Source organism: Anguilla anguilla, chromosome 7 (assembly GCF_013347855.1).
Source record: "Anguilla anguilla isolate fAngAng1 chromosome 7, fAngAng1.pri, whole genome shotgun sequence".
Lineage (NCBI taxonomy): Eukaryota > Metazoa > Chordata > Actinopteri > Anguilliformes > Anguillidae > Anguilla > Anguilla anguilla.
In genome coordinates this window covers 19,804,109-19,831,663 of record NC_049207.1, presented here as the reverse complement: position 1 = coordinate 19,831,663, position 27,555 = coordinate 19,804,109, and the positions used below count along the sequence as shown (strand labels likewise).

The following is a 27,555-nucleotide window of genomic DNA, read 5'->3' as shown; positions in this document are numbered from 1 at the left end:
CAGGCGCTCCTGCTGAAACCACGTGCCAAACTAGTCGCAAAAAGATGACGATTTTTACGGTGACGTGTCTATGTTGACAGCCGACTCTAGAAAGTAATATTGGCGAAACAAAACAGCGCAATTTCACTTTAGAAATGGGTGTTGATATAACTTTATTATTCAAAGCAAGCGTTAAAACAGTCAAAACACGAAACAAAGCCATAGGAGTTGGGTTCGATTCTACAAAAGATGAAATCTTTAAGAAGAGCAGACCTAAGAATGGATTTTCTACTAGAGCAAAGGAGGTGGTGAGTAAAAGTATAGCAAGGAAAAGATGCATGGAAGTAACGTTAAAAATAAGTTTCTTGCTTGGTATCATTAACTCTGTTAATGCAGACGGAATCAACGTATTTATAGCATGCAAAGATTTATTTGCAACGTTAGCTAACATTAACGTAGCATGATACTGGCTAATAGCGCCGTAACTAATGTTTGCTAGATCACTAATGTTAACATGAGACGCCTTAACGTTTTTAATAGAGCTAAGCTTTCTTTTATTTACAATGACATTTGTTTATTTACAATATCAGCTATATGCGCAGTTTGTTCTGTAGTTTTACATTTCCACAGCAAACCGTATTTGACAGACGAATGTGTCAGCCATATTGGCTCCTCCATTTTGAGCCAATATGGCGTCAGTTCATTTCTTGGATAGTAGGTATAGCAATGTAGTGTTTAAAGATGTACCGGTTATTATGATTGGTAATTGTGCATGTTTTACACGTTACGTAGATCTGAAAAATAACCGTAACACGCCCGCTTTGACTATGGACTCACAAATGGATTAAATTGATAATGGCCGGAATTGCCGACATACTGGTATTTCATAATGATAAATTAATGCTAACACGTTTTTATCAAGACCAAATTTTAGCAAGCCAAGACGACCAAAAATGTTCACGCCTGCTTTCACAGTGCCCCTCATATAATTAAACTATATTATATTTGTACATATTTATGTTAAAAAGAAAAACTTAAGCTTTGAGCATTCTGCCATCTTCTTGGCTTGCATCGGGATTATAAAGTGAGTGGTCAAGTATCTTTACTTGTCATGCTCACAAGATTATTGCACTATGAGCACTTATTTTTTTCTGATAAAATGTGATCTTGTTTACGAGCCAGTCAAAAATGGAGCCACTATTTCATTGAGTTAAAATGCCACTTCCATTTTTGACAGGTTAACCTATGACATCAAGCTTGCTAAAACTTGCTACAGCCAATTAGATTTGAGGAAATGCTGTCTCACAAACTAACTTGTCTTTCTGTCCGGAGTGTCTGGAGTCAAGTCTGACAGTGACAATGTGTAGGCTATATTTAACATTAAAATTTGATTTTATTGAAGCCATCTAAATGTGTCACTCACCAGTTGCAAGTTACAACAAAATCTTACAATTCTGTAGACAGTCTGTGCACAACTTGTTTCATATAGGCAATCTCAGAGTTGCTGAAATCCACATGATAAGACATCACCTGGTAATAATTAAGCTATTGGCAAATCTGATGCAAGATCACATAGGAGAGCATCAGAAGAGAGTATCACATTTCTTGGATTCTTGTCTCTGCTCATCCTAGTAAAAAGAAACTTCAGCTTGCAGTGCTGTACAGGTTTCTTTTGTTAAAATAAATGTAAATGTGTGCGCTAGGGTGTGTGGTTAGTGTGACTGACTATGAAAATAATATAGGTTTTGTGAAAGTTTGATAAACTAGTCTATTCCAGTTATACATTTGGTTTACCTGGGCTTGGGTTATTTATAGCTTATGTCTTATGTGAAAAAAAGTATATTTGAAAATATACCTTTTTATGTTAATTTTGCACTTTATGTTAATTTTGCAATTTTTTGTGTTTCATTGGGTAACATGCATTCTCATGCCATGGAATGTTTTACAGTGATGTTCTCCACTTCTGTACGTCGCTTTGAATAAGAGTGTCTGCCAAGTGAATGTAATACTGCAACACCCTGAAAGGATATATTTATACATATACATGTTTATTTTAACCTTGGAAAAACCTAGAAAAAAAGCAGTCAGCTGTTTTGTTTTTAAATTCCTCAGAAATGCTCCTGCAGTGCAATCCTGACTGGCTGGCCCGCTCAGACAGGAATGATTAAAGCGAGTAGAGAGCGTATCTGTGTATTAAATGTGGCAGAAGAAGCAGTAATGAAAAAGCCACAGAGTGCAGTGCTCCGCACCACAGCTCAGTGGGTGTCTATCCTGCAGCAGTCTGCCCCCTCTGGCAGTCTGCGAGCCCTCAGACCTCACATCAAACGCTTCCGTACCACATATTAAACTCTTCACCCGTCTATCCTTCCTGTGCTGTTCCTTCTGGCTTCTAGCAGGCATTGTACTCTTTGATTTCTGGACTGATTTTTTTTCATTTGCTTTATATAGGCCTATTTTTTTTTTTTTAATTTGACAGAACTCTTAATTGTTAGTGAGCTCATCATGGAATCCATTACAGAGAAAACCATTACAAGCTTTTCCATGAAAGATATGACATGAAACGGTTGGGAGAAAGTGCTGTACTGTGTCAGTTCTCTTCAAGTGCTCTACAGTATGTTCTCAAATATAGTGATCATGAGGGGAACATGAAAGGTCATTTAGTACCTGAATGGCAACAAAAGTACAAATATATAAAGAACAATAGTGATAACTAGGATGGAATAACAGTTTCTGGGATGACCGACAGTGTGGAGTATTGGTTATTAAGATGGTCACACACTGTGGATTAGTGGTTACTAGGATGGCCAGTAGTGTGGTGTAGTTGTTATTAGGATGAGTAGCACAGGTTGTGTACTGTTGGCCTCATTGATTACTGCATAGTACCATATTAATGGCCTCAACAATTACAGTCATAGTAAAGTCATTATTACTTACTGATACTGAGAACATTTGTGTAATTACTCTGTGGCATTTTAGTTTGTGGATATTCTTACATTCTGTCTCAGTTTTTGGTGTAATTTATTAAGTAGGCCTATGTCATTTATAGCTTTCGGCCTATTGCCAGGAAATATTAGGCATATATGTTGGTGAAATGCACTGGTTTTGATGGGGTGATGAGAAGTCTACCTGCATATGTTTTTTAAATGTTTTGTGTTGCCACAACACCATTAGACTAAATTATCTTTGGATGGCAAATGAATATCAAAAACCTTTCCTCACTATGCTTTCCAGCTCATTACAACAAAAATATTTCAACGTGGTTTTGTTTCTTTCCTTTGTCCCATTGATTTAGGCTACATGTTTTATTCAACCAAGTGGCATTATTTGGAAGCATTTCAAAAGTGGAAAAGAAAAAAAAATTGTTCACTTGTTTGTTTTAAGTCAGTTTTGTTTCAGCTGAGGTTAAATTGAATGTACTGTACTTATTTTTAATGAAGTTATTCTGCAGATGTAGGGCTGTGCCAGAACTTCCATTTAATTCTTATGTATTTATTTGTTTATTTGTCATTTAAAATGACTCACTTTCAAATTCCTGTGTGAGCATGTAGTTTATGTCATTAGAACCAGGTTAGGCTCAGTTCCATTTCATGAAATAAACTGAAATTCTGTTAATTCATTCATTTCAAATTCCTAATCGAAATTGGGCATTTTCAGTTCCTGAATTAAATTTCAGTTCATTAACTGAGCTGAGGTCAGCTCAGGTAATCCTACAGTTGAAATTAAAATTGCTTTTTCTTTAAGGTAGCAATATTCTAGGAGTAAGTCATTTCACCTTAATACTTGTCAGTGTCACAACAGCACGTACGTTGGCCATGGCACAATCTGGAAGCCGTACTGTAGAGTTCCTCCTCTGGGCTATATGACTGCCACGCATGCCCCCCAAATTCACTCTGTGAATTTGCTCCACAGCGCACTCTCAGCAAATCCAGTCTCACAACCTGTTCCAAGCCCTAAATATCTTGTCTTTTTTTTTCTAAGCAGTGAACCCCGCCCCGTTGGCAGTCAAATTGAAGATATGCTTTAATGAAGGAACAGAATGTGCCCAAGTGCCTGCTTTCCTGGTTTTAGGGGTGGGAAACCCTAGGCCACTAGTTCCATGGAGTCTCTTGGACGCTCTGTGTCCTGTAAGATATCGCCTGGAAACCCAAATTGTGACTTTGGAATGTCCTGGCTGCAGTCTGTTATATTGTGGTCTGTGACTTTTTCTTAACATAAAATATGTCCTTTTTTTGTCTTTTAAAAAAATTTTTTTAAAGCCCCCTTCAAAAGTATGATTTCATAAACATGCAGCAATAACATTTTCGTTCAGCTTCTAACAGTTTCTTTAGGAAAACCGATCCTCTCAAGAGCCAGTGATTAAAGGTAGAAGATCAAAACAAAGGGAATATTAAATTAGGTCCCCAGTAACAATGTTGACAGTTTGCCCATAATGCCCAGCAGATGTGAGCTTTTAAGACTCACATAGTTTCCTCTGTTCCCTGTGACAGTCAATGATATTGATAAAAAATGGAAAATAAGCCGTATGTTTTTCTTCCTTTTTTCTTTTTTTTCTACTGAAACGTAACATTTCATGTTGCTGACCTGAGTGCTTGATTTTCTAGTATGATGTGAGAGTCGGGATGCTACGTCTTGTGTGGGTCAGTCTAGATTATTTATTTATTTGCTTATTTATCAGGGACAATGCCATTAACATTGTTAGGGGTTAAAAACAAGCAACAGATGCACTACATATCGGGTTTCTAGCCAGAGCTAATTTGCAACCCCTGTCCCCTGGTTAGAGTTTTTAAATAATAAAAAAATCAGTTACAATCAACATAACAAAAACATGTAAGTATACATGAATAAAACAGATGAGTGGAATGATTTACAATAATGTACAGCTGAGTCAGATCATTTACAGTGTTTTATTATAATTTGCATTGGGGTCTCTGTGATCAGCGATTGCAGGTCTGATTCTGTTTAAGCCGGCGTTTCACCTCTTCATTAAAAAATTGTGAGCTCTGAGTTCTATTTGTCGTTGGTAGGGCATTCCGTAAATGTGTGCCTTTTACTGAAAGGAGGACTTACGGAAAGTTTATTTTTACACTGCATCATTCTGCAGTTGCCATATACAGTGGTTCGATCGCTATTTTGTTAATTTGACACAAATAGGCAAAGTGTGGATGGGGCCGTATTATTCATACATTTAAAGATTTGATTTATGAAGGAAACTTAATAAAGCTGTCAAAACTGAGTAACTAGTTCTAAAATTATGCAATGATGCCACTTCGTTTTTGATCCATTATTTTCCACAGTTCTCTGTGATCTTAATTTCAGAGTACTGCCCTTCCATACAGCATGCCACCGTCTCACACTGAACATATGAGCTTGCTCCAAATTGTGAAATCGTATTTAGAAATAGCGCTGGCATCTGATCATCCCTTTGCAGTCGGGTTCAGGTTAGGTGGTTTGACTCTATTTTCTTTGAATTTCCTGCAGCACCACAGTCAGCCAAGACAAATGAACCATATACTGAACATACACTTCACAGAACTGGCCGTCGCTAGTGGTGAATTGGAAAGTACACACTTGTTGCTGCCCCTCTGCCTTTTTGGGGTTATGTGCTATTTTCTGGGCACCCCACTTTATTTTTGAAAATACTTTTAAAAATAGCACTAGCAGTGTAAATGACAAATAAAACCATAACTGAGAAACCGCTTTCAGATGTTCCAGATGAATTGGTTAGTCTGTATCATTGACAGATGTTGGGGTCAGAACATGGTAAATTAGATATTTGCAAAGAGCTACCTGTAAATACTGGTCATTGATCTAGTATGGGAGTCAGAAGATTTAGTTATTAGTTGTTGTACATGTGTGATGCTAGTCTTGCTAGCCACTCTGGCACATACTTTGTTTCAGGTAACCTGATAACTAAGCTTGTCAAAGCTTTAATGTTTTGAATTTTTTCATATTCGCAGGTGCCATTTCTTAATGGCCCTTCAAAGGGCTTAGCTCAGTTGTTTTCATGTGGGGTGAGGAAGGTTTGATGTGTAAATATGCAAACTTACGTACCGAATTTGACTCTACTATCTTTACGGACATCCTGAGTGTTTTTTCAGAGTTCGGTTGATTTTGGGTTGTGTTCTCATGATTGTGACAGTCAGGAGATATATTTGTGGGCACTAAGGAGCTTCACTTAACAGATACTCTTTTCTTTGGTGATTTGTTAAGAGGTTTTATGTGACTATGTTCAAAGCCAAGTCTCTGTTAACATATAGACTTCTGGCCTGTTGGCTCCACGTTGTTCTTAGGCCGTTCTGGTAGCCCTGGTTGCAGATTAGAACAGCGTTCTGCTGGGCCTTTATCATCCCAGTGATCATTTGAGTCGACTCTTTGGCCTTGGCTGCGCTTGTGTGACACTTAGTCAGGTGGTGGTACAGGTTCAGTTCAAGGCCCTTCATCATCATCTTCATCACCAATTAGTCATCAGTGAAAGGGATCTATCAGAATGATGGTGTAAGTCAACCAACCTTTATAAACTTTGTTCTGTACACGTTGGGTACAAGGTGCTTCATAGAAAAATCTTTTATTATTACATTAACCTTGTACTGCTCCGGGTAGTGAACATGGTACAGTAAAGGCCTACCGTGGTGAGGCTGGGAGGGATGCTGTGGCGTCTCAGTGGACATCAGTCACCGCGTATTGAAAAACACTGAACGACTCGTGACATTTCCCCCCCCCCGATTCTGCAGACACAAAGACACCCGCTCTCCAGAGTTCTCTCAGAAAATGTCCTTGGTTAGAGCCGTCCCACCCCGTGGCTAAGCCAAACCACAGCTTTACCTAAATGAGTTCTCATGTCAGTGTTCGGTTCCACTCAAACCTCTGAGGCTTTTAAAATAGTTTAGCCTTTTAGCTGTAGTGTGGTGGATTCACTTACTATAGCAATTACCTGTGAGCCATACGTCACATTGGACTGGAGTAAGTGCAGATCTTCTGCATCGTCTCCTTAGCTGATGCTGATGTACCTCAAGCTCAGCTCCACATCCCCATCCATCCCATGTACATGCATCTTCTCTCTGTTATTACCTCACTGGACAGGGAGAAGCCACACAGGATTCAGTGAATGACAAGCCATGACAGGATAACCGTAAATCACATCATCAGTAGGCCTATATCATATCTATGTCAGTATCTGACCATACAGACTGACCACTGGTTATTTCGCTCTGAAGAGAGATCCCTGGTAATCTTCTGTACAAATAATAAGAACAGCTGTACATTTTGATAAAGTTTTCAGTGATGATAACTTTTCTTTTTCTCTGAAGCCTTTTTACTTTGGACACTTTTCACACTGTAGTATATTGCAGCTCTGCAAGAACCCCAGATCTGTGTGTCTCAGTCTTGCTAATGGGAACCAGTGTGTGCTGGGGTTCATTGCCTCTGTGATACGATTCCCAGCCTCAGACTACCAGGCTCGATTGAGCACTTTGACATCTCATGAAATTTAGGCTGAAAAAAGTATGATTTGAGTTTGTGTTTCTGCTATTGAAAAGATTTTCTCAACTTGCTTTCATCCATTTGTGTTTCTTGATCAGACGATCCATACAGAATCCAATGCAATACAAAAGACATTTGGTTAAATGAGCTTATATTCGTTGTTCAATTAGCCAATTAACAGCTAATTGTACAGAAGGAAAATGCATGGAAGAATGATCTTTCACTTTTTAAGAAATGAAAAACGCATCCTCCAATACTTTTATTTCTGAAACGATTTCTGTTCGATAGCTATCAAAACATAAATCTGTAAGTAATGAGGGTGGCAGTGTAGTAAAAATGGTTCCGCAACTGGGCTAGTAACTCAGGGGTTGCAGGTTCAGTTTTTAGCTGAGGCACTGCCATTGTACCCTTGAGCAAGGCACTTAACCGGAATTGCTTCAGAGAAAATGTCTGGTTTAAAAATGTAATCTGCATTAGCCGCTCTGGATAAGAGCATCTGCTCAGTCCCAAAAAGCAAACTGAGTAAAGGCTCCATCAAGCCTGATTATTTGAACTTGAAGAAGCAGCAAACCCGTGGATGCCCTGGACCAGAGACTGGAAACACTGACCCAATCTCAATAATTTCATTTGTTCATTTGAAAACAAATCATTTAATTAAACCGTGTGTGTGGGTTTATGGACTCTCTGTTAGTATTGCATGTGAAAATGTGGTTCTCTATGCTTTAAATATAATTTAATTTTTAACCAGTACATAATTCAGATTTTATGTAGGACACAGCACAAAATGACATGCTGGGCATTAGTACAGACTCACATATTTCCAAATACCAATACTCTAGCAGAATAGTCTTGGCACTTGTTTAGACAGTTTATCCAATTTGCAGTACACATGGAGTTTAGTAAGTGTTCAAAGGCTTGGTCTATTAAATACATTATTTTAATGTTTAAAGACTTAAATCTCCCAAGCACATTCAGCCCCAGCTCCCCCCCACCCCCACCCTCATATCTTACACTTCCAACCGTTTTCATACTTAGGGGTAGGATACAATTGTAGAAAATGACTTTAAACCTGACAGTTACCTGGGGCGTTTCCCTGGGGGGAAAGAAAGAAACCATTAAAGAGATGAAAGAGCGTTTGGAAAACATTGACCTTAGCAGGCAGACGACAATTATAAGGACCCGTCCAAACAGCTCCCTCCTCTGTTCTTTCCCCCTCAAGAGCTCGCTGCCCATGTGTGTCTAATCCAGCAATTACAGAGCCGGCTCAATTACCTTTTCAAACTGCGAGCAGACCGGAGACTGGGCAGCGCGCTCGCTCCCCGTTTAAGGTTTGTGTCTAGACCGCAAATTGACCGCAGTCTAAAAGGCTAAAATTTATTTCTAATTTTTGTTATTTTTTCCCCCCTCTTTCTCTCCGTCTCTCGCTCCCTCGGCCTCTCTCTCGGCCCGATGGGTATGATCTCCGATCGCTGCGTTTCATTTTCGCCTTCCTCCGGGTGCTGTTTGACAAGTTTGCGGCCGCGGCAGCAAAAATTTTCACCGTCACACTTTTGCCAGTCGCCACTTTTTTTTTCCCTATTTATTTCCAGGAGAAGAAGATCGCTCGCACTAGTAAATGTAGTTTTTATTAAAAGCTCTCCACTGGTAAACGCTAAGCTGCGAACTCTGAGCGGTTTTTGGATGGCGGCGCAGGGGAGTTTAAAGTGTACCGCTCAGAGCCAATAAGGTGGGCCCTCGGTAGCGCGAGGCTCATTGGGGGAGATGGTGGAGGAGAATTCTCCGTCATGCTCCGTCGATGCTAACGGACCGGTAGGCCCCTCTGGCCCTTTGAAGAGCTGTCTCCAGCCCGGCTCTGGAGCAACCCTGCCTTTCAGCACTGGCCTCAGCCTGAATTAGCCAACTGCTGATGCTCCTTCTTTATACGGTAGACCCTCAACGGCTGCTTTGGAGCAGGGATGGCTCTCTATTACACAACCGGAATATTTGTAAAATATCTTTATATTCAGATTCAGATTCAGATCAACTTTATTATCCCACACGGGGAAATTTGTTTGGTTCAGTGCTCCAGACATAAAAACACCATAAAAACCACAGTAAAAACAATAGAGTACACAGTAAGACCGCAACATAATCATAATGAAACACATTTGATAACATTGAGACAGAATAAAACAACAATAATAAAACAATAAATAATAATAATAATAATAAATAAATAAAAACAGTCAATCCAAATCAGTAAAATCAAGTTTCTTATAAAAGTGCAAAGGTGTGAGTGACCAGCTAAAAGACCTGTTGATTAAAACTGCATGTTATACCGGCTGATAGCTTGAGGGATAAAAGAGTTCTTGTATCTCCTTGTTTTGAGTTTTTTTTGTAGAAGTCTCTTTCACCGGGTCAGGTTGCTGCTGCGACTTAATTTGGAGTGAAGGGGATGGGTACTATCCTGTAATATTTTTTCGAGTTTTTGGAGGATGAGTTTGGTGTATAATCACAAGGCCAATGGAGGATGGTGTAGAATATGCCATTGACTATAATATAATGTTTTTTTTTTTTTAAGTTACAGGTATAATTGTAACAAAACAAAGACTTTATATGATTAAATTTAATATTATATATCTTTTCAGAGGTGGCATTCTGTAAGGAAATGTAGCTTGTACAGAATGCATACCACAACCTCATTCAACTTTTTTAAATGGGCTATTCTTTTATGCTCATATCAGTGCAAGATTGACACAGAATAAATAAACCAAAAATCTGGGAACAAAAAGAAACCTTTGAAAACATAAGACCAATATCTCTTACTTCCTCACAAGGGACTGCTACTACTGTGATTCGGTGAACCTTCCCAGCAAAAATTAAAGCAAGGTCTTTTGAAGTACAGACAAAAACATAAAAGGGGGGAGGAAGGGGGGTTTCTCCCTTGAAGCGAATACTTTTTTTTTTTTTGACAAGACAAACAAATGAAACGTTTCTGTTTTTGTCGATGCCGTCCGGGCAACGCGAGCGGAAAAGCCAGCTTGTATTTCCCTCGTCCTGGAATCATGGTTTCACGTCCTGGAAGCTCAGCATTACCGGGGTCTGGGAGCCAGTGACTCGACAAACAGAGCAGGGCGTAACAGACACACGATGTCATCGTCCTTTTCAGACAGCCACGCAGAGCACGCTCGCCTGAAAACGCAGTCGCACAGAGGACGTGCGGGCCGAGGACCACATCTGAGGAACCCCTCCTCCCTCACTCTGAGTGAACTCGCATCTTGTGTGTGGGAAAGAAGACAATGACATACTAAATAAACCAGGACTTGTTCCGTGCCTACAACTTTAAATTTGCTTGAATGGTATTGTGGAGAGATTTTTTTATCATCTAAAAAAAAAAAAAAAGCTTTAGTTACATATATAAATTAGCCTAAGCCCTGACTGATCCTGGATGAGAATCCACATTTGATCTCCATGCTTTTTTGTTTGGATTAGCTTAGAAAGAGCTGATCCTGGAACAGTTTTTATTTTCAGGGACATTGAGCAGCACTCGTATAGCACACTGTACCCTGATTAATGGGTCGGAATGGGAGCTTTGAGGGACTTGAAAGGGGCTGGAATTGGTGACACGGGCGAGCGCGGGGGCCCTGTCTGTAGTAGTGTAGTTTCAGGGGGCGAGGTTGTGGTGAAAGGGGTGCCGGAGACCTGAACTGAACGCCAAATTATTTGGCGGTAGCGCACCTCCGCGGTGGCGCTGGTCCTAGATCAGGTTTTCCTGGTCGCAGGCCATGGGTCTCTCGGCGTAGCTGTGACGGTTGGGTCCGTGCCGCGGCAGAACACAGCCGGTTTTGTTTTCCACGGGGAGGCCGGCTCACGGGTGTTTCCGTCATTAGCAAATGGATTTTTACCCTTTTGAGTCAGGTAGCGCACAATTGGAGTCCAGTGCGATGAAAGAAATCCAAACCGAGCTGGGTGATTCCCCCCCCCCCCCCCCCCCCCCCCCCCCGCGAGAAAGTAATCTTTTCAAAAAACCCAAAAAAACAAACAAACCCCTGTTGCTGGGGAAGCACTTTTACCCTAATGGGGGTGGGGGGGTTTTCAAACCAAACTGTCTGCCCAGCGGATTGTAGCTAGACATGTGTAGGTCATATCAGACCTAACAGTGTGTGGAATTAGATTTTATAATTTATCTTTAATTTCCATGCATAATCTTTATTATTCCACAGTGAAGCACTTATGGACTGTTTATCTTTCAGTCCTGTACATTATTATCGTAATTACATATTTAACTGCAATCTGTATTGGTTTAATTGTAGAGGTGATTGAAGCAGCCAGTGTTCTCTGATAGCACAGCATGCTAGCTGTAGGTGTACAGTGGGCCCTAACAGCCATATGGATCTCTGACTCTAGACTGATTAGGGGCTAAAATAACTGAATCGTTTCTGTATCAATGTTAGATTTCATAATTCTGTGCAAGATAACACTGCACTTATTTCACTGTATCAGCGGTTTTGGTCGTTGTTCTTAGTGCGTCTGTGCGTTGCTTGTCCATGGCAATGCGCACAAACGTGTGCCCAGACAGGCCACGATGTCATACTTTACAGCTTTATCCGCCATCGCCTGGATGTGAAGGCCTCATTACTGAAGCTGCTAATCTGGGCATTTCACATGAAAGTGCACTCTAATCACTCGCTTTCCTATTGCTTTGCATTGTCTGTCCTCCACCTTGCATTTGACAGACAAACTGACAAACAGTTTGAGGTCCCTGAGTATGTGTGCACGTGGATGTAGGCTACATGTTTATGTGTAAGATACAAATGTATGAATTATTAATGAATGATGATATGATGTCATCTGGTATAAATATATTGGTTTTTCCTTTCAAAACCAGAGCTTAGGTGTACATTTTGTGGTGTACGTACATTAAACACATAAATGTAATCAGCACCCTTCCCAGTAATGACTCATTTGGTCTATGCTTTTAAAGGAGAGCTTTTGTATTCTCACACATAGCAGTTGACAGACCGCCTTTTGCCAAAAAATAAATGCACTGCAGCTAAGTCTTTAGCCTAATTCCTGCTCTGGGACTGGAGGCCATGATGAAACATGGCTTTTAATGAACAGTTTATTTTTGTTTTATTATTGCCATTTTTTAGTTGTCCAGGTTACGCTTTAGTTTCCGACACAGCTCCGTATTTTTGTTGCAATTAACGTGTTTAGGTCTGCGGAATATCTGTGTTTCACCGTTCAGCTCTGAAGTCTGCTTGGCCTCTGTATCGCTGTTTGTACTTTTCAACTGTCTTCATGTTTTTGAAAACAACAAGTTTTTGTGGAGGGAAATAAGATGTGAATTGATCCAGCTCACGTACAATATGTGCCAGTGAATCCAATTTGCCATCGTCTGCACAAACAGAGCAGAGATTAGCCCAGCTGCTGAAGAGACCATTTAGCAGCAAAATTCACCCTAGGCAAATCCCCTTAAATTATAACTTGATGTACGGATGATCCCTGTGTGTGCGTGTGCATGTGTGTGTGTGCGTGTGTGTGTGTGTGTGTGAGCGTGCGACACAGGGAAAGAGAGTGACAGGACGTGCGTTTGGGAATGTGTTTGCGTGTGTGTGTTTGCGTGTGTGTGCGAAAGAGAGGGAGACGTGCGTGTGTACGGGACATGTACTCAGCAGGACTTGGCTGGGGTTGATGCAGAGGTCACAGAATTCCGGGCCCTGCAGTAATGAGTGTATCATAAAGCAGGGCTTTGCTCCACGCTCTTACACAGTACCACCAGTGCACACATCCTATATGCACTCATCCCCCTGGATAAATCAGCCTCTGCCTTATCTTCATCAATTATCAAAGAAATCACACAAAACAAAGCTTTTCCATTACACAGCACACAAAACTTAAAGCAAATCAATATTTACTACATCCAGGATGAGGCCTTCTTCGTCTTGCTTGCCATTATAAAAGTAAGTTAGGTACTGTGTATATGATGAATATACTAGAATTAGGCTAATAGATATAAATATGAAAAGCCTACTTTTTTATCTGATACTTTGCGTCTCATTTGACTATAGCAATTTCTGATTTTATTTAGGCCTGTGTTGTAGCGTGTACTATGCATTGCCAGCTTGAAAAAGTAGTCTTAAGACTACAGCACTGTACATCCCTTCATTTTTAATGTTGTTTTTATGGATTGAATGTAGTGAAAATAAAGTCCCCCTTTAGGGTCAGACCTATTTGTTTGGTTTTTGGCAATATTGCTGTACAAACGTTTTCTGTACATTATTGCTAAAGTAAAGTTATTGTTTAATTAATATGGATCATTTTATATAACAAACATATTATCCTAGTTGACAAAATAGCTACTTCAACATAAAATCACTACTTCTGGGAAAATGAGAAAATGAGTCTTTAAAAAGCACTTAAAAACACAAGGAGCAAAGTGTATTGCGGTAGATTCTTTGTAAATGTGCTATATAAGTAAAAATTGATCGATCAATACAGCAGACGACTAGATATGCTTGTTTTATCGTCATTAGATTTTTATTACATAAAAATTTTTTAAAGTAAACCGATGGTACGATAAATGCTAATGTGTAAACTTACCACATTAGTTGAAATAAAATCAGGTGCTTATGCATTTATATTTGTATTTAAGATTAGATTTGTTTATCAAACAGCAATAGAAACATTAAAAGTGATAAATAGCCTAACAGTTTTAAGCAACACCTTAATTATAAGGTACACATTTGGTGAATTGTAGCATTGACTTTATTGCACATCATTTATTTTTGAACATGTTTCTTTTTATTAACTTAAATACCTCAATTAACTGGACTTTAAAATTCAAGGCTCGTATTTATCACACTTTTTTTTAGTATTTTAGTTTTTTTCTACCTGTTTAGCTTTGTGGTTTTCACCTTAAGATATCTCTTATATTTTATTGTTTCTTTTTCTTTCTTTCTTGAAACTTTTTACATTCGGTTTGTTTAGTGTCAGACTGGATATGACAGCTTTCCTGGCTGAAATACAATGCTTTTTAACTTGACTATGACCAGATTGTGGTGAGGTTCCCTCTTCTTCTAAACAGTTGAGGAGTTTATGTTTGGTTGTGTTTTTCATGGGAGCAAGATCCTGGACGTGAAATTGTGTTGTGACATAAAAACACGGTAATGAAATTCAGCTGTTTGGGATGCTTCGCTGTTGAAGACCTAAGTGCAGCTGGGCCAGGGAGCTGTGTAACACCTGGAGAGGATCTCTGAACGTGCCCATTTACCAAAGGCTGGCTCTTTCCCTCATTATCACAGTCTTTACATGACCTGCTTTTCACAGAGTTCAAATAGAATTTCAAATCCTCCCTCAAAACCCTTCCTTTAATTTTCATAATAATCACCCCCCACCCCCCCACTGTTCTCTGTGTGTGGATACTGCACGCTGATGTGAAACAGAAAGCGCCCAGCTAAAGGGATGGGGGTTGATGATAAGATTAGATGTAGCCAGGCTGACTGTCTCCTTTGGCTTGAACCCCCAGACCCCCCCCTGAACACACACACACCCACACACCCACAGACACACACACACACACACACACACACACACACACAAGCATGCACACATACACGCAGCGCAAGGCCACCCCTACCTCATTGTTTAGGTATTACTCGCTCTTTAGGGTCTTAAATTACAAGAGCAATTGATCCCGGTGACCTCATGTAAAGCCCTCACGGTTTCAGTGGGAATATGAGCTGAAATGTACACACAGCAGGCAAATCAACTCAGAACCAGCTTTGAAACTTCTTCTGTTACCCCTCAGCGAGGACCAGGGTGCTAACACTGTGGACCCAGTGCCATCTGCTGGTCGAGGGGTGTACACACAGGCATGAAAGGTGAATTAAAAAGGCCATTTGAATGCGATCAGATTCCTTGCTGTCAAGTAGTCTGGGATGCAGTGGATTATTTCTATTTGGGATCATTTCCCCATTTTAGGCTGTTGAAGCTTAGATTTTTCTCAGGTTCCTGTGTATTCCTTATTAATAATGTTTATTTTCTTGGTAGACAACATACACAGCATGCCAATTTAAATGTTATATGAAAATACAGATTGATGTGTTATTCTGAATCTGAAAACCCAGACCTGGGTGTGGTCATTTCTGTAATGTCCACTCTCCGTCATCTTACTGAGGTTGCTGCTGCCAGTAACAGGTCTCAAATCCACACCCGCACTTCTTTGGTTACTGGTGGGACCTGTTTCCAATCAAGCTGCGTAGTTACCACGCTTTTGCCCCCAAACAGGCCAAAAAATCATCCGTCCCAGAGAATGATGAATGAGGGTTAGTCAGGAGGAGCAGACACTAAAGGCGGTGGATGGAGGACGTAATGGGCTGTGAGCTCAGCTTTGGATTACGCGGCGATGTCCAGGAAGTGCACGCCAGTGACTCAACAGCAGCTGGAGTCAGCCTGTCACAGCGGCCACGGTTAACCGCCAGATTAGTGCACGGACGACACACCTTCTCAATCGAAGCGAGACAGCGTGGATATGATAATAGCAGTAATTGCTCAACTTCCTGCCTGGCTACGGGCGAAGCTGCGTCTGTGCGCGCGGGCGAGGCAGCGGAACAGCGGCCTCGCGCTGGCGTACGTGTCCAGGCAGCTTTGGTGTCAGCAGGAGCCAGGATGAAAGAAAATAATAAAGGGAGTAATTGTACCAGGGAATCCAGGGGCACACATGATATAATATAGTGTGCATGAGCAGAATGCTTTCATGCGCTAAAGGTAGCGGGTGAATGTGCACTAGAGCTAGGTGGCTGCGTGTACACAGGATGGGATCACATCAGATGTTGTTTTTATTCAATAATATGAAACTATTGTACGCGTGTCACAAATCTCCCTTTGGTGGATATTGTTTGACGAGATGAGTACGTCTTGTGGATGCTGTTCAGTGTTTTCTGATTCTGATTTCAGAATGCTTTGGGGGCTGTATCACAATGGAGGATTACTGAGTTAGCTGGATGACTGCACTGAGTAAAAAAAAAAAAAGAACCCTTCCAATTCTGGAACATGGACTGAAGTAAAAATAATAATAATAATTAAAAAAATAATAATAATATATTTTACTCAGTGCACTTATCCAGCTAACTCAGTAACCCTGCTTTGTGATACAGGCCCTTGGTTAGCCTATGGCATGAGATCTCTGAATGCAAAGATTCCCTGTCAGGGAATCAATTACACCTCACTCTCCCTGACTTGCCCTCCTCCTGAAACATGGGAACTCTTTTTTCGTCCGTCTCCCCGGGAATTGTGACTATTGTGAAGCCTGTACAGCGATTAACATTTCACCCCATGAAACAGTGTTATTACAAGGACAGCCTCGCAGTCCGTATTCATTAGCTTAACTGCTTAAGTCATGCAGTAGCTCTGTTCATTTCTCCGCGTATTTTCTTTTTACGATCAATTTTGAGAAATGTATTTACGTTAGGCTCCCGAATGGTGGAAACCTGTCACGGACACCTCCAGGATTCCCACAGTCGCGCGATGTATTTTTAGAGGGCTTATTAGAGCAGAGCAGGCGGGGGGAGGGGAGGGCCGCGGAGGGTGGATGAGGTTACTTTACAACTGCAGCAATTTGGTAATTGCCGCAATTAGGAAAAAAAGATGGTTCAGTTCCTTTACCAAAATAATCGCGGCGGTTACGGGGTCTCTGCCACAGTCAAACTCATTGTGCTCCGGCTCACCGTGACAGCGCTCGGGGGCGGCTCACAGGTTCGCGGCTCTGCCTGTGACGCACTCGCGCCTCCCGACCGGGGCTCTGGCCCTTTTAACGGCTTTTTTGGGACGTTCGGCGGAATTATGGGAGCGAGAAAGAACGCGGGCTTGAGTGTCTTTTTCGTGCGTTTTCTCGAGATGGATTGACCAAAGAAAACACGAGGCAGGCTTGCCGTGATTATATTTGAGTAGTGGGTCATTATGACATGTTTGTGTCACCGTGGGTTAGCTTAGCCCATGTTTATTGACCTTTATTAGGAGACGTTGACACCATGTAAGGATTCTTTAATGGCATCTTTAAAGTCTGGGCTAAGTAAATCCCATCTCATTCTGCATCTTGGTTCAGGAGAGGTTATTTAGTGCATGAAAATGGCTTTAAAGGGCCTTGTATAATGGACCCTGGAGTACCATTAACTCACATGTGTTCATTCGCTGCCTTTGTTTGTATTCTCCTCCGGTAAAATGCATTAGTCTACAGTTGACTGGTAAGAAGTCTGGAGTTTGTATCCAGAATATTTGAGCTCACTTCTGTCTCCTATCAAATACAGAAACATTGTCACTTGTACGCATTTCAGATTGTACTTATTATAAAAGGCATTTTTCCAGCTAACTGCCATGACTATGTGAATGATTCAGCATCGAATAAAGGAAACTGTATCTGAATATGCATGAGTGATTAAAAGTGTTACACGCCTGTCTTTGAATGAATCTTTTGGCGGAGTCACTAATAACATTTTTATGTTGAGAGTGTTTATTCTAGACGTGACTGTGTTTCATTTCAGCCCCATTTGATAGATATTTTTGACGTTTTTGATTTTCTTTTCGTTCTTCAGATCACGAACATCACCAAGCTGAAGGACTTCCTGCTGCAGCACAGGAGGGACTACGTAAACGCCGGCAGGTAGCTTACTTGTTTGAGTCTGCCACAGCAGGGCCGCCTTCTCTCTTCTGGAATCCATAGCCTCGCTCTCTGATTGGCCGAGGGAAGCGGGCTGGCATGAGGTCAATTTCAAGTGGGGTGGTCTGCTGAGGCTTTGGCTAATTGTGTGGAATAATTGACCCGAGACCATTGAAGAAGACAGAATCGAGCCCCGGGCCTAATCCCTGACTTCCTGTGCTTAAGACCTGGGGGTTGAGAGAGGGTGGAGCTGGCGATAAAAGTGGAACTTGGAGGAACCCCTCCATTCCCTGCTTAACTGGCTTCTGAATGGAGTGTATTATTAATCAAAAATGATTCTACATAGTTTAATTAGGCTCCTGTTAAGACCGATCGTGTCAGGTAAGAATGTGCTTCCAGGCAAGCTCTTGTAATGAGGAGAGGATTAGATATCATTAAAGGCTTTGCTTAAATCCTGTACTTATTCACTGGTGTTGTAATAGCTCTTTGTGCTCATGGAGGTTCCACCCCAATTGAGATTACTTTTGGCGACTTCATTTTTTTTTTTTTCAGATGGAGGGCTTATTTATATCAGTTTAAAGAAGAGCCGACAAGCCAGCCTTTTGGCTGGTGTTTGAGATTTGTGGTTGGGTCGGTGTTTTGATTAGGCATAATGCCGGATGTTCAGCTTACTGAGTATAATTGCAAACACTGCATACAGATCATAACTTGTCTCTTGAGCTCATCAATACTGCCTTCAAGAGAATGGTGTTGCTATATTTCTGTTTCACCACTAGGGGGTGAAACATACCATCTTCATAACTTTCTGCTAAGTTAAGCCCACACATTGCCTTGACCTACAAAGCTAAATCAGAGCTATACAGACTTTTAAACAGTTGCTTGTAACTGTTGCTTTGTACTGACTGGAGTTAGAAATGTCAGCACAGAGGTCAAAACTGATCGTGCTGTGTGGATAATGTTGAGAGCTTCTTCACTCTGCAGTTCTCTGCTTGTTAAATCTACCATAATTCCTGGCCTATTTGCTTAGACAGTGTGTTCTTGCAGTATCTTGTTGGATTAGCTATTAGGAGTTCTTAGAGATGGATTCAATTAGGTTAGAGTAGGTTAGGCAGGTTCAGTTTGGTTAATGACAGGTTCAGTTAGGCTAGTGAAAGGTTCAGTTAGGTTAGTGACTGGTACAGATAGGTTAGAGATGGGGTCAGTTAGGTTAGAGTAAGTTAGACAGGTTCAGTCAGGTTAGTGACTGGTACAGATAGGTTATGCCGCTTTTCCACCGCATGGTACCGGCTCGACTCGACTCTACTCTACTTTTTTGGTTTTTCATCGGGCAAAAGTTGTGGATAGTTAGAGACAGGTTCACTTGGGTTAGAGACAGGTTCAGTTAGGTTAGAGACAGGTTCAGTTAGGTTAGATTTGGTTAGTTAGGTTCAGTTATGTTAGTGACCGGTTCAGGTAAGATCTGTGAGGCTCTTTGTTTGTTCTCAGCCTCATCTCGTCAGACCTGACCCGAATGACAGATGGCGAGCGTGACCAGATTGATCAGGATGCACAGATCTTCATGAGAACCTGCTCCGACGCCATCAAGCAGCTCCGAGCCGAGGGTGAACTTCCGGCACCAACACATGCATGCTTAGCACAGGCCATTAACACTCGCCTTCAAACTCACTCAACCCTCACTTAACCTTTCAGTCACTCTCAACACTCACTTAATATTCTTTCAGCTTATCCGCATCAGGTACCTCCATCCTGAAAGACAGCATACTGCAGTGACACACAGTTAACACCCACCCTATGTACTGTCCACTCACTTAAAACCCACCCTCGCTGACCCTTCACATCAAACAGCTGCAAGCCGAGGTTGTGTGCAACCAATACAAGCGCACGCTACACAGTAACTGCTGACACACTCTCAACGCTCACTTAACACAGACTGTAAACACTCAGTCAACACGTCCTTGTCAGCTATACAACAGTGAACCCAGCACCTTTCACAGTCAGTGACCATTTAACCTGCTCTTGACCCTCTCTTTCTCCTTGTGCTCTTGTTAAATTTTGTGAGACATCGTGTATTACAATCTTCTTTCTACATCTGCACTGCATACTATGGATACAGCACAGAATCCTAAATGACATCATTTAGTCTTAATTGCTTATGTCACAGTGTAGTCCCTGTGTCCTGAGTTCTTATTTGCTGGGTGCCTGTTATAAATGCGGTCCACATTAAGGCTCGTTCTGTGTTTGTGCGCTTTAGCGGACAAGCAGGTGACCAGCTCTCAGGTGAAGGAGCACAGGGGCGCGGTTCTGGACCTGATAGACGACTACCTGAAAAGTGAGTGCATTCATATATTACCGTAACACTAGTACAGTGTTAATGCCGTAATACAGAGAAAACGGAATTAAATGCTGCCATTTTTCAGGTGTGTGCAAGCTGTACTCTGAGCAGAGAGCTATTCGAGTGAAGAGGGTTGTGGACAAGAAGAGACTGTGAGTATCTTTCTTTGTCAAACCACAGACGATTACCAGATGCGTACCGTACCATTTCAAATTTGCCGTATACCGCTGGCCATAAAGTGTACCGCCACCATCTGCCACATACCATACGGTACCATAACATCATCCACTGTAAATTATTCTGCAATTCACCACATGCCGTCATCCAGTCCTGTGTGCACCGCCAGATACTGTGCACGTAATCCGTCTTCTCGCTGCTGTGGAGGAGATGCTGATAAAACAGAATGTCCCATGTGCCCTGGCCAAATTCCACAGCAGCCTCTCCAAAACAGCCTGCTGCATTAGCCGCTACATTAGACTGGCTATTCTACGCAAACAACTGGGTCCTGTCCTTGCTGTTTAAGCCCATGTCGTCATGCCCAGGGAGGAAAGCTGGTGTCAGCTGGCTGTATATGGACAATTTCACATTAACTGCAAAAGGAAAGAAATCGTGTAAGAATAACACTGGAATTGATTCCTGTGATATTTTTTGCTCAGGTTAGAAACAAGACATAGAAATACATGATATGATCAAAATTATCTGGACCCCCTTGGTCTGGGACTGTTTCTTATGGTTTGGGCTAAGCCCCTTAGTTCCAGTGAAGGCAAATCTTAATGCTGCAGTATACAATCACATTTTAGATGATTCTGTGCTTCTACAATAGTTTGGGGCAGGCCCTTTCCTGTTTTGGCATGACAATGCCCCCAGGCACACAGCGAGGTCCAAATAGAAATGGTTTTGTCGAGAACGGTGTGTAAGAACTTGACTGGCCTGCACAGAGCCCCGACCTCAACTTTGGGATCAATTGGAAAGCCAGCTGCGAGCCAGGCATAATCAATCAGTACCCAACCTCACTAATGCTCTTATGGCTGAATGGAAGCAAATCCCTGTAGCAATGCTCCAACATCTAGTATAAAGCCTTCCCAGAAGAGTGGCGGTTGTTTTAGCAGCAAAGGGTGGACCAACTCCATATTAACGCCCATACTTTTGGATGAGATATGTTGGACGCCTGGTGTCCGCATACTTTTGGCCACGTAGTGCATCTCCTCCCGTCCTTTCCTATAGTGTGATGTGAACTGTGTTCAGGTGAAGGGCTGGAGATGAATTGAGCGTTCCCAGACAGATGCCATGCGAGCGGAGGCCCTGCATTGACATGCTCGCTCTCTCACACATGTCACGCAACAGGCGAAAGGGTGTCTGGGACATTCCACCGAAATGAATACCTATTTCTTTGTCCTCCGGGACACAATGCGTTTGGTCCGCAGCAGTACCGCGCCAGCTGGGGAATATGGTTATTATTGATATTCAGAATTATGCAAATGAGCGGGGCCTCTTCCTTTGTGAAGTGTGAAATCTCTTCGCCCTCAGAGGCGTGTGCTAATCTGTCTCTCCATTCAAGCCGGGGCTGCCTCATTTAACTGTCTCCACCCAGCAGAGAATAGCGGAGCTTCTGTGGTGTGCTCACACTCCTGTAGAACAAAAGGAACCAATGTTCCCTCAGAACTTCTTGACCGTGATTCGCGTCCATCTTTTCCTTTTCAAACGAAAAAGGCTTTTAAAATTCTCTGTGAAGTTTTTAGGAAAGTTGCATTACAGGCACTGATGAGGACAAGCGCAAAGCTTGTCACATTCCTGGCAACCCAGCCCCATTGTCAGAGGCTGACGGATCACCTTTGAAGGCAGCGCTGGTGTATTGCTTTCTGGTGATTTTCTCTGATGAGTTCTTTTGTTCTAAAAGAAGCAATCAAACAGTGACTGAGGCTGGCTTAGCAGTGTGGCGTAGGAGCTTGGGAGCCAGACTTCTACCCAGTAGGTCACAGGTACCAAACTCAGGTGTTACACTCTTGTGGCACTCTTCTTGTGGCTCAACCTGAATCTCTTCTGTACACACCCAGTTAAGATGCCAGGTTTCTAACCAGCATGTGAACGGTTCCAACCTCAGTGGTCATGAAGCTTATGTTCCCTTGTACAAGGTTCTTAACCTGGATGTATGTATTTGAAAATTCTGCCACATTATCAGACTGTAAAATGTGAGCTATTTAAAAGGGGTAAGCGTTCTCGCTATGGAGATAAATGATATGATTGAATGGTATTGTTGCAGCTCAAGACTGGAGCCTGAACAGCACGGACCAGTGGAGAGGAGTCCACAGAAGGAGCAGGCAGAAGACAAGGTCGTGAAGGAGGAGAACAGTGGTGAGAGGGAGCTGCGTTCACTTCACTCATTCCCTGACACATCCCAAAACCAAAACCACTCTTTTATGGAAAGAAATCATGGATAATAGCACAAGTCACACAAAATGGCTGCTTTACAATGCTGCATGTAAAAAAATATCACTTGGGTAGAACATTATAGTGCACCGTGTTGGTCACTTTTTTCTTCTTTATGGCTGTTGATGTTTTGAGGTGATTTTCATAACTGGGTTTTCAACCTGGGGTCTTTGGACCCTTGGGGGCCCTTGAAGGTACTGTAGGGGTACCTGGCCTGACTTGATATGCAATGACGATACTTACATTTTTAATTTAGCCCTTTTTAACATAGGATGGGTTCCCTGGATCAAAACCGGTTGAAGTAGGACTTTATCTGGTTAAATCCTACAAACATACCGCTTGCAGAGTTCAGCCTCTGTACAGGATAAGACAGTCATGATCTCACCTTACTCTGCCTTACCCTGGAAATATCCACCAATCACTGTTGGTGTTTCATTTGTTCTTGCCAGCATACCTTGTGATTGGTGGATCTCCTCTCTCGTTTCTATTTGAAAAGCCATAGTGCCTTCTGTGGTGACGACACGATGTCCCATCCTGATTTTATCCCTGGTCACGTACAGGGAATGGGCTGTTCAGGTAATCATCTTGTCACAATCTGTTCCTCTAGAGAAGGTGGTGCCAGACGTGCAGAAGAACAGCCTGAGTCTATGGGAGGACACCAGAGTGGAGGATGAGCTCTCCCCCGAGGAAATCCAGATGGTACGGTCCGCTGCCACTGGTTACACACTGTAGACAACCAAAACACACACACACACACACAACAGCTATACAACAACTCTCAACTTCCACACTCCTAATACAGTCACACACTACAGCCACACACCAAAAACACACAATCTAGAGCCACGCAACCAAAACACACTCTGCTGCCACCTATCAAACAGTCTGTACAGCGATGTGCCAGAAGTATTACCTACACACGTCTTAAATAGACACACTATTCTCTACAACTACACACCCACTGCAGTCCCTTTACAATCATGTATTCAGCACATACTCTCTAGACATATATTCAACACTGTCTCTGAGATTGCATACCCTGAAGTACAGTATTTGTTTAGTTGCAGAACTAGGTTTGACATGAGTGATTAGTTTTGGGGGGGAGGTGAGTGGGTGAGAGTCCACAGGTCCTCCCCAAGTCATTGATAATGTGTCTGATGCAGTTTGAACAGGAAAACCAGAGGCTGGTGAGTGAGATGAGCAGTCTAGTGGATGAAGTGAGGTGAGTGCTGTTTTTTTAATTTAAAAAAAAATTAGTTTATTGTAATTGGCTTTCATCAATGACAAAGTAACCGGATAAACATTTCCGGTGATGTCATGCCTTTTCTTTCCATTATCGTTATTAAACCCACTTGCAAGTTACTCTTTGATTTTTAAATTTTTTTATTTATTTAGTTTTTTCCTCCTCCGTCTTATCGGGTGACGACAGGAACAGTAACAGCGTCATGTACTGGTGATGAATGCTGCTTTTGCTGCCGTTCTGTTAGAAGTTCAATTTGTAAATTAATTCAAATGTAGATAAATATCAGCATCTATCCATGCCTGCAAGGGTGAGTCTGATAAGATGATTTCCACGTTCTAAAATACTGAGATCGCAAAATAAAACAAAATCTCCCTTTTAAGTCTGTACATGGCACAGACATTTCCCTTTTGAATGTGGATTTCAAAACTAGCAGGTCTGATTTAATCTAATACTGTACACTAGCTGGCAAACCATGACAGGTTGCCCTAGGAGATATGACTGGCTGCGATGATTACAATATTTAATTAAACTTGTTAATAACAGAGGGACTTAGCATATACAGGGGTGTTCTTCTGCAGAGTAGCAATGGTAAAGACCAGATCTGTATGCTGTAGTTAGTTAATGCTTCCAGTTCAAGCCCAGCACTGAACTCCTCTGGCCCGTCACCCATACAGGTTATCCTTCAGCGTGAACAGACATGCCCTCGTATGCTGTATTATTTATAGCACGCTGTTGCTTAGGATGCATGTTTGTGGCTTTATTAATAAAGACTCATTGGCCGTAACTCTTACCTTTTCATTTAGAGTGGGGTGCTTAATGGGAGGGGTTCGGTTTTCTCCCATTGTCTCATAAGCATTTATTTAATTGCACTGTCTCTCTCTTTCTCTCTCTCTCTCGTACACTTTAATGGAATAAGAGTGGAAATGTCGTTGATATAGTCTGTGTGACCTTGGTTACGTTCAACATGTGATGCATATAAGGAAGATGGTCATAACATCCTTTGGTTATACGGCCTGTTTTATAATGCAATGTCCTGCCGTGGTGCACCCCCCCTTCCCTCTCTTACCTCCCTACAGGCAGATAGAAGGAAAGGTGGTGGAGATTTCACGGCTGCAGGAGATTTTTGCAGAGAAAGTTTTACAGCAGGTACCGTCCTCTTGTCAGTTACAGCATTCAACACCTTATTGAAATTTTCTTCCTTTATTTTCAGCATTTAAAAAAATAGAGAATAAAGAAATGAACAGAAATTAACTAAAAAAGAGAGCGGAATGCCAAGTGGTGCACTTGTGTACCTTTGCCGATGGGCCTGTCTGCCTTGTGTTCGAGAAAAATGACAGAATTGTGCTGTTCACTATTTATTTTTGGAGTATAAGATATTCTCTGCATGCACGTCCCCCTTTCTAAGGTTAGACTGCAGCACAGGGGTGATTCAGGGTTTCATTGAAAGGCTAGATACTGACGCAGTTCTGTCCAAGGATGCTGTCTGAGGCCCATTTAGCGTCCAAACCCCAATGCCACATTCGGAAATGCACACTGCGTCATATACAAATTTTTTACCCTTCCCGAGTTTGGACATTGGTATTCGGAAGATGCTATGAGGAAAGGCGAGTACGAAATGGAAAATGAAACGAAGGTCGTGCGCGATGAACCCAATGTTTCGAGGCGCTTCTCGACAGATTGGCAGGCACCTTTAAGAAATAACAGCGCAAGATGAAGGGATATCGTCCACCAGATATCCTTAACAATTTGTTGGCGAATTCCACATCCTCATCCGCTCCGAACGCAGACGCAGATCGTTCTGCTGGTTGATGCGGGTACAGGCTGCAAAGCTTCAGCGTCTCATTAACTCACTGCCATAATACTCTCACCCTGCAGGAGACTGAGATAGACAGTATTCATCAGCTTGTGGTGGGGGCCACTGAAAACGTCAAAGAAGGCAACGAAGATATCAGAGAGGTAATGGATTTCCAGGGTCGGCCATTAGCCCGCGGACACTTAGCCCAAAATACGAGACTTAAAATATGTCAACTTAAATACACAAAACTATCGAAAAGTGTAATTCAGTGGCTGGGTGAAACATTAATATAAAGATATAAATATGCTATATATGAACGAACTGGCACTGTGCGATTCATTTTTATATTATATTTACTTATTTTATTGTTATAACTATTGCAGTGTTATTTTAGGTGAAATAATTTGTGTGTATGCACAGAAAACGTATATTCAGACCACCCTTCTAGATAATGTTCAGCGGATATATTCCCCCAGTCATTGGTAAAACTGTGATCTGATCCTCTCATAGTGGTTTGCAAAGGAGAGTCAGTCTTGACTCGGATGATTGGCTCTTAGAAGACACTGATTGACAACAAATCGTGACTCAGTGTTTTGTGGAGTTCATAAAGCCACACTATCGCATTTGTAATTTATTTAGTTTCTTCAGTGTTCATTCATCTTTTAGCTGTCGCTCTCATTTTCAATTTTTTGCGTGGTGCGCAGTGTTCTGTTGTAGTAAATACGGAATTGTATTCAGTAGCAAATGATAGACATTTCAGAGCGTTAGCTGTGTGAATTCCTATGATGGTAAACAAGGGGATACGCATGGCAGGCTACAAACAAGTAAATGTTTCTGTTAAAGTTGTCAGTGGACCTGCAGTGATGCAGGTTTTGCTTGGTGAGGAGACGTACAGGCATTCAGGAGTTAAGAGCTTGTGTTTCTGGCTTTTCCTCAGGCTATCAAAAACAACGCAGGGTTCCGGGTTTGGATCCTCTTCTTCCTCGTCATGTGTTCCTTTTCCCTACTCTTCCTGGACTGGTATGACAGCTAACCCGCAAAGGGGGAGGGTTTCATCACAGGAAGTGACATCACAGACTGGGCCCAGCCCGTGGGGGGGGAACTCCCGAAACACTGATTGCCTGCTGAAGTTCTGCCATTACTTACTGCACCAGGGAGAGACAGTCTGCCCCATTGAAAAGAGCACAGCATTGTTTCCAGGCTTTTCGGTCTTCACACTTAAGTCTTCCCCCGTACATTTCCCTAATGTACATTGCCTTTGAGGCCCAGCGAATAAAATCCGGACAGATTGTGTTTGCTAGCTAGAATTGCTTTGGTGTATTGCAATTCCCTGTAATTCTTCCTAGTTTGCAGACGGCTATATTTAATTTAGCACGGAATAAAACATTAATATTTTTATGTGTTCCAAAAGTGAAAATGCCATGGTACTATCAGATGAATGCATCCTTTTCCGTTTGGGATGTCTATATTAAAAGTTCTGAATAGAAAATGTGCCTGAAGAATTTGAGCTTGTGACCATCCATCATGGCTAGTTAGACCTTATCAATCAAAGACAATTTATTTGCTTACAGAGTCCTGAAAAACTACAGTATCAATTCCAGGTTGAATGAATTGCATGCAGATTGCCCAAACGGTTTTCATTTGCAATGTCTATGTATCCCGAA

General features: G+C 41.9%; 1 protein-coding gene across 2 annotated transcripts; it reads left to right on the top strand.

The window, feature by feature from the left end:
• The first annotated feature begins 38 nt into the window (after positions 1–38).
• On the top strand, positions 39–27,380 carry stx18 (syntaxin 18). Of its 2 annotated transcripts, none has more exons than XM_035426783.1 (11): positions 39–287; positions 18,030–18,097; positions 19,580–19,695; positions 20,346–20,423; positions 20,512–20,578; positions 22,687–22,778; positions 23,461–23,552; positions 24,017–24,075; positions 25,173–25,242; positions 25,972–26,052; positions 26,829–27,380. In XM_035426783.1, exons 1-11 carry the CDS (start codon positions 135–137, stop codon positions 26,922–26,924), a joined length of 972 nt encoding a protein of 323 aa, XP_035282674.1. In that variant the 5' UTR covers positions 39–134; the 3' UTR covers positions 26,925–27,380. The 2 variants fall into 2 exon arrangements, with proteins under 2 accessions (XP_035282674.1, XP_035282675.1); XM_035426784.1 differs by lacking the exon at positions 39–287 and adding an exon at positions 17,015–17,059.
• Positions 27,381–27,555: the final 175 nt, after the last annotated feature.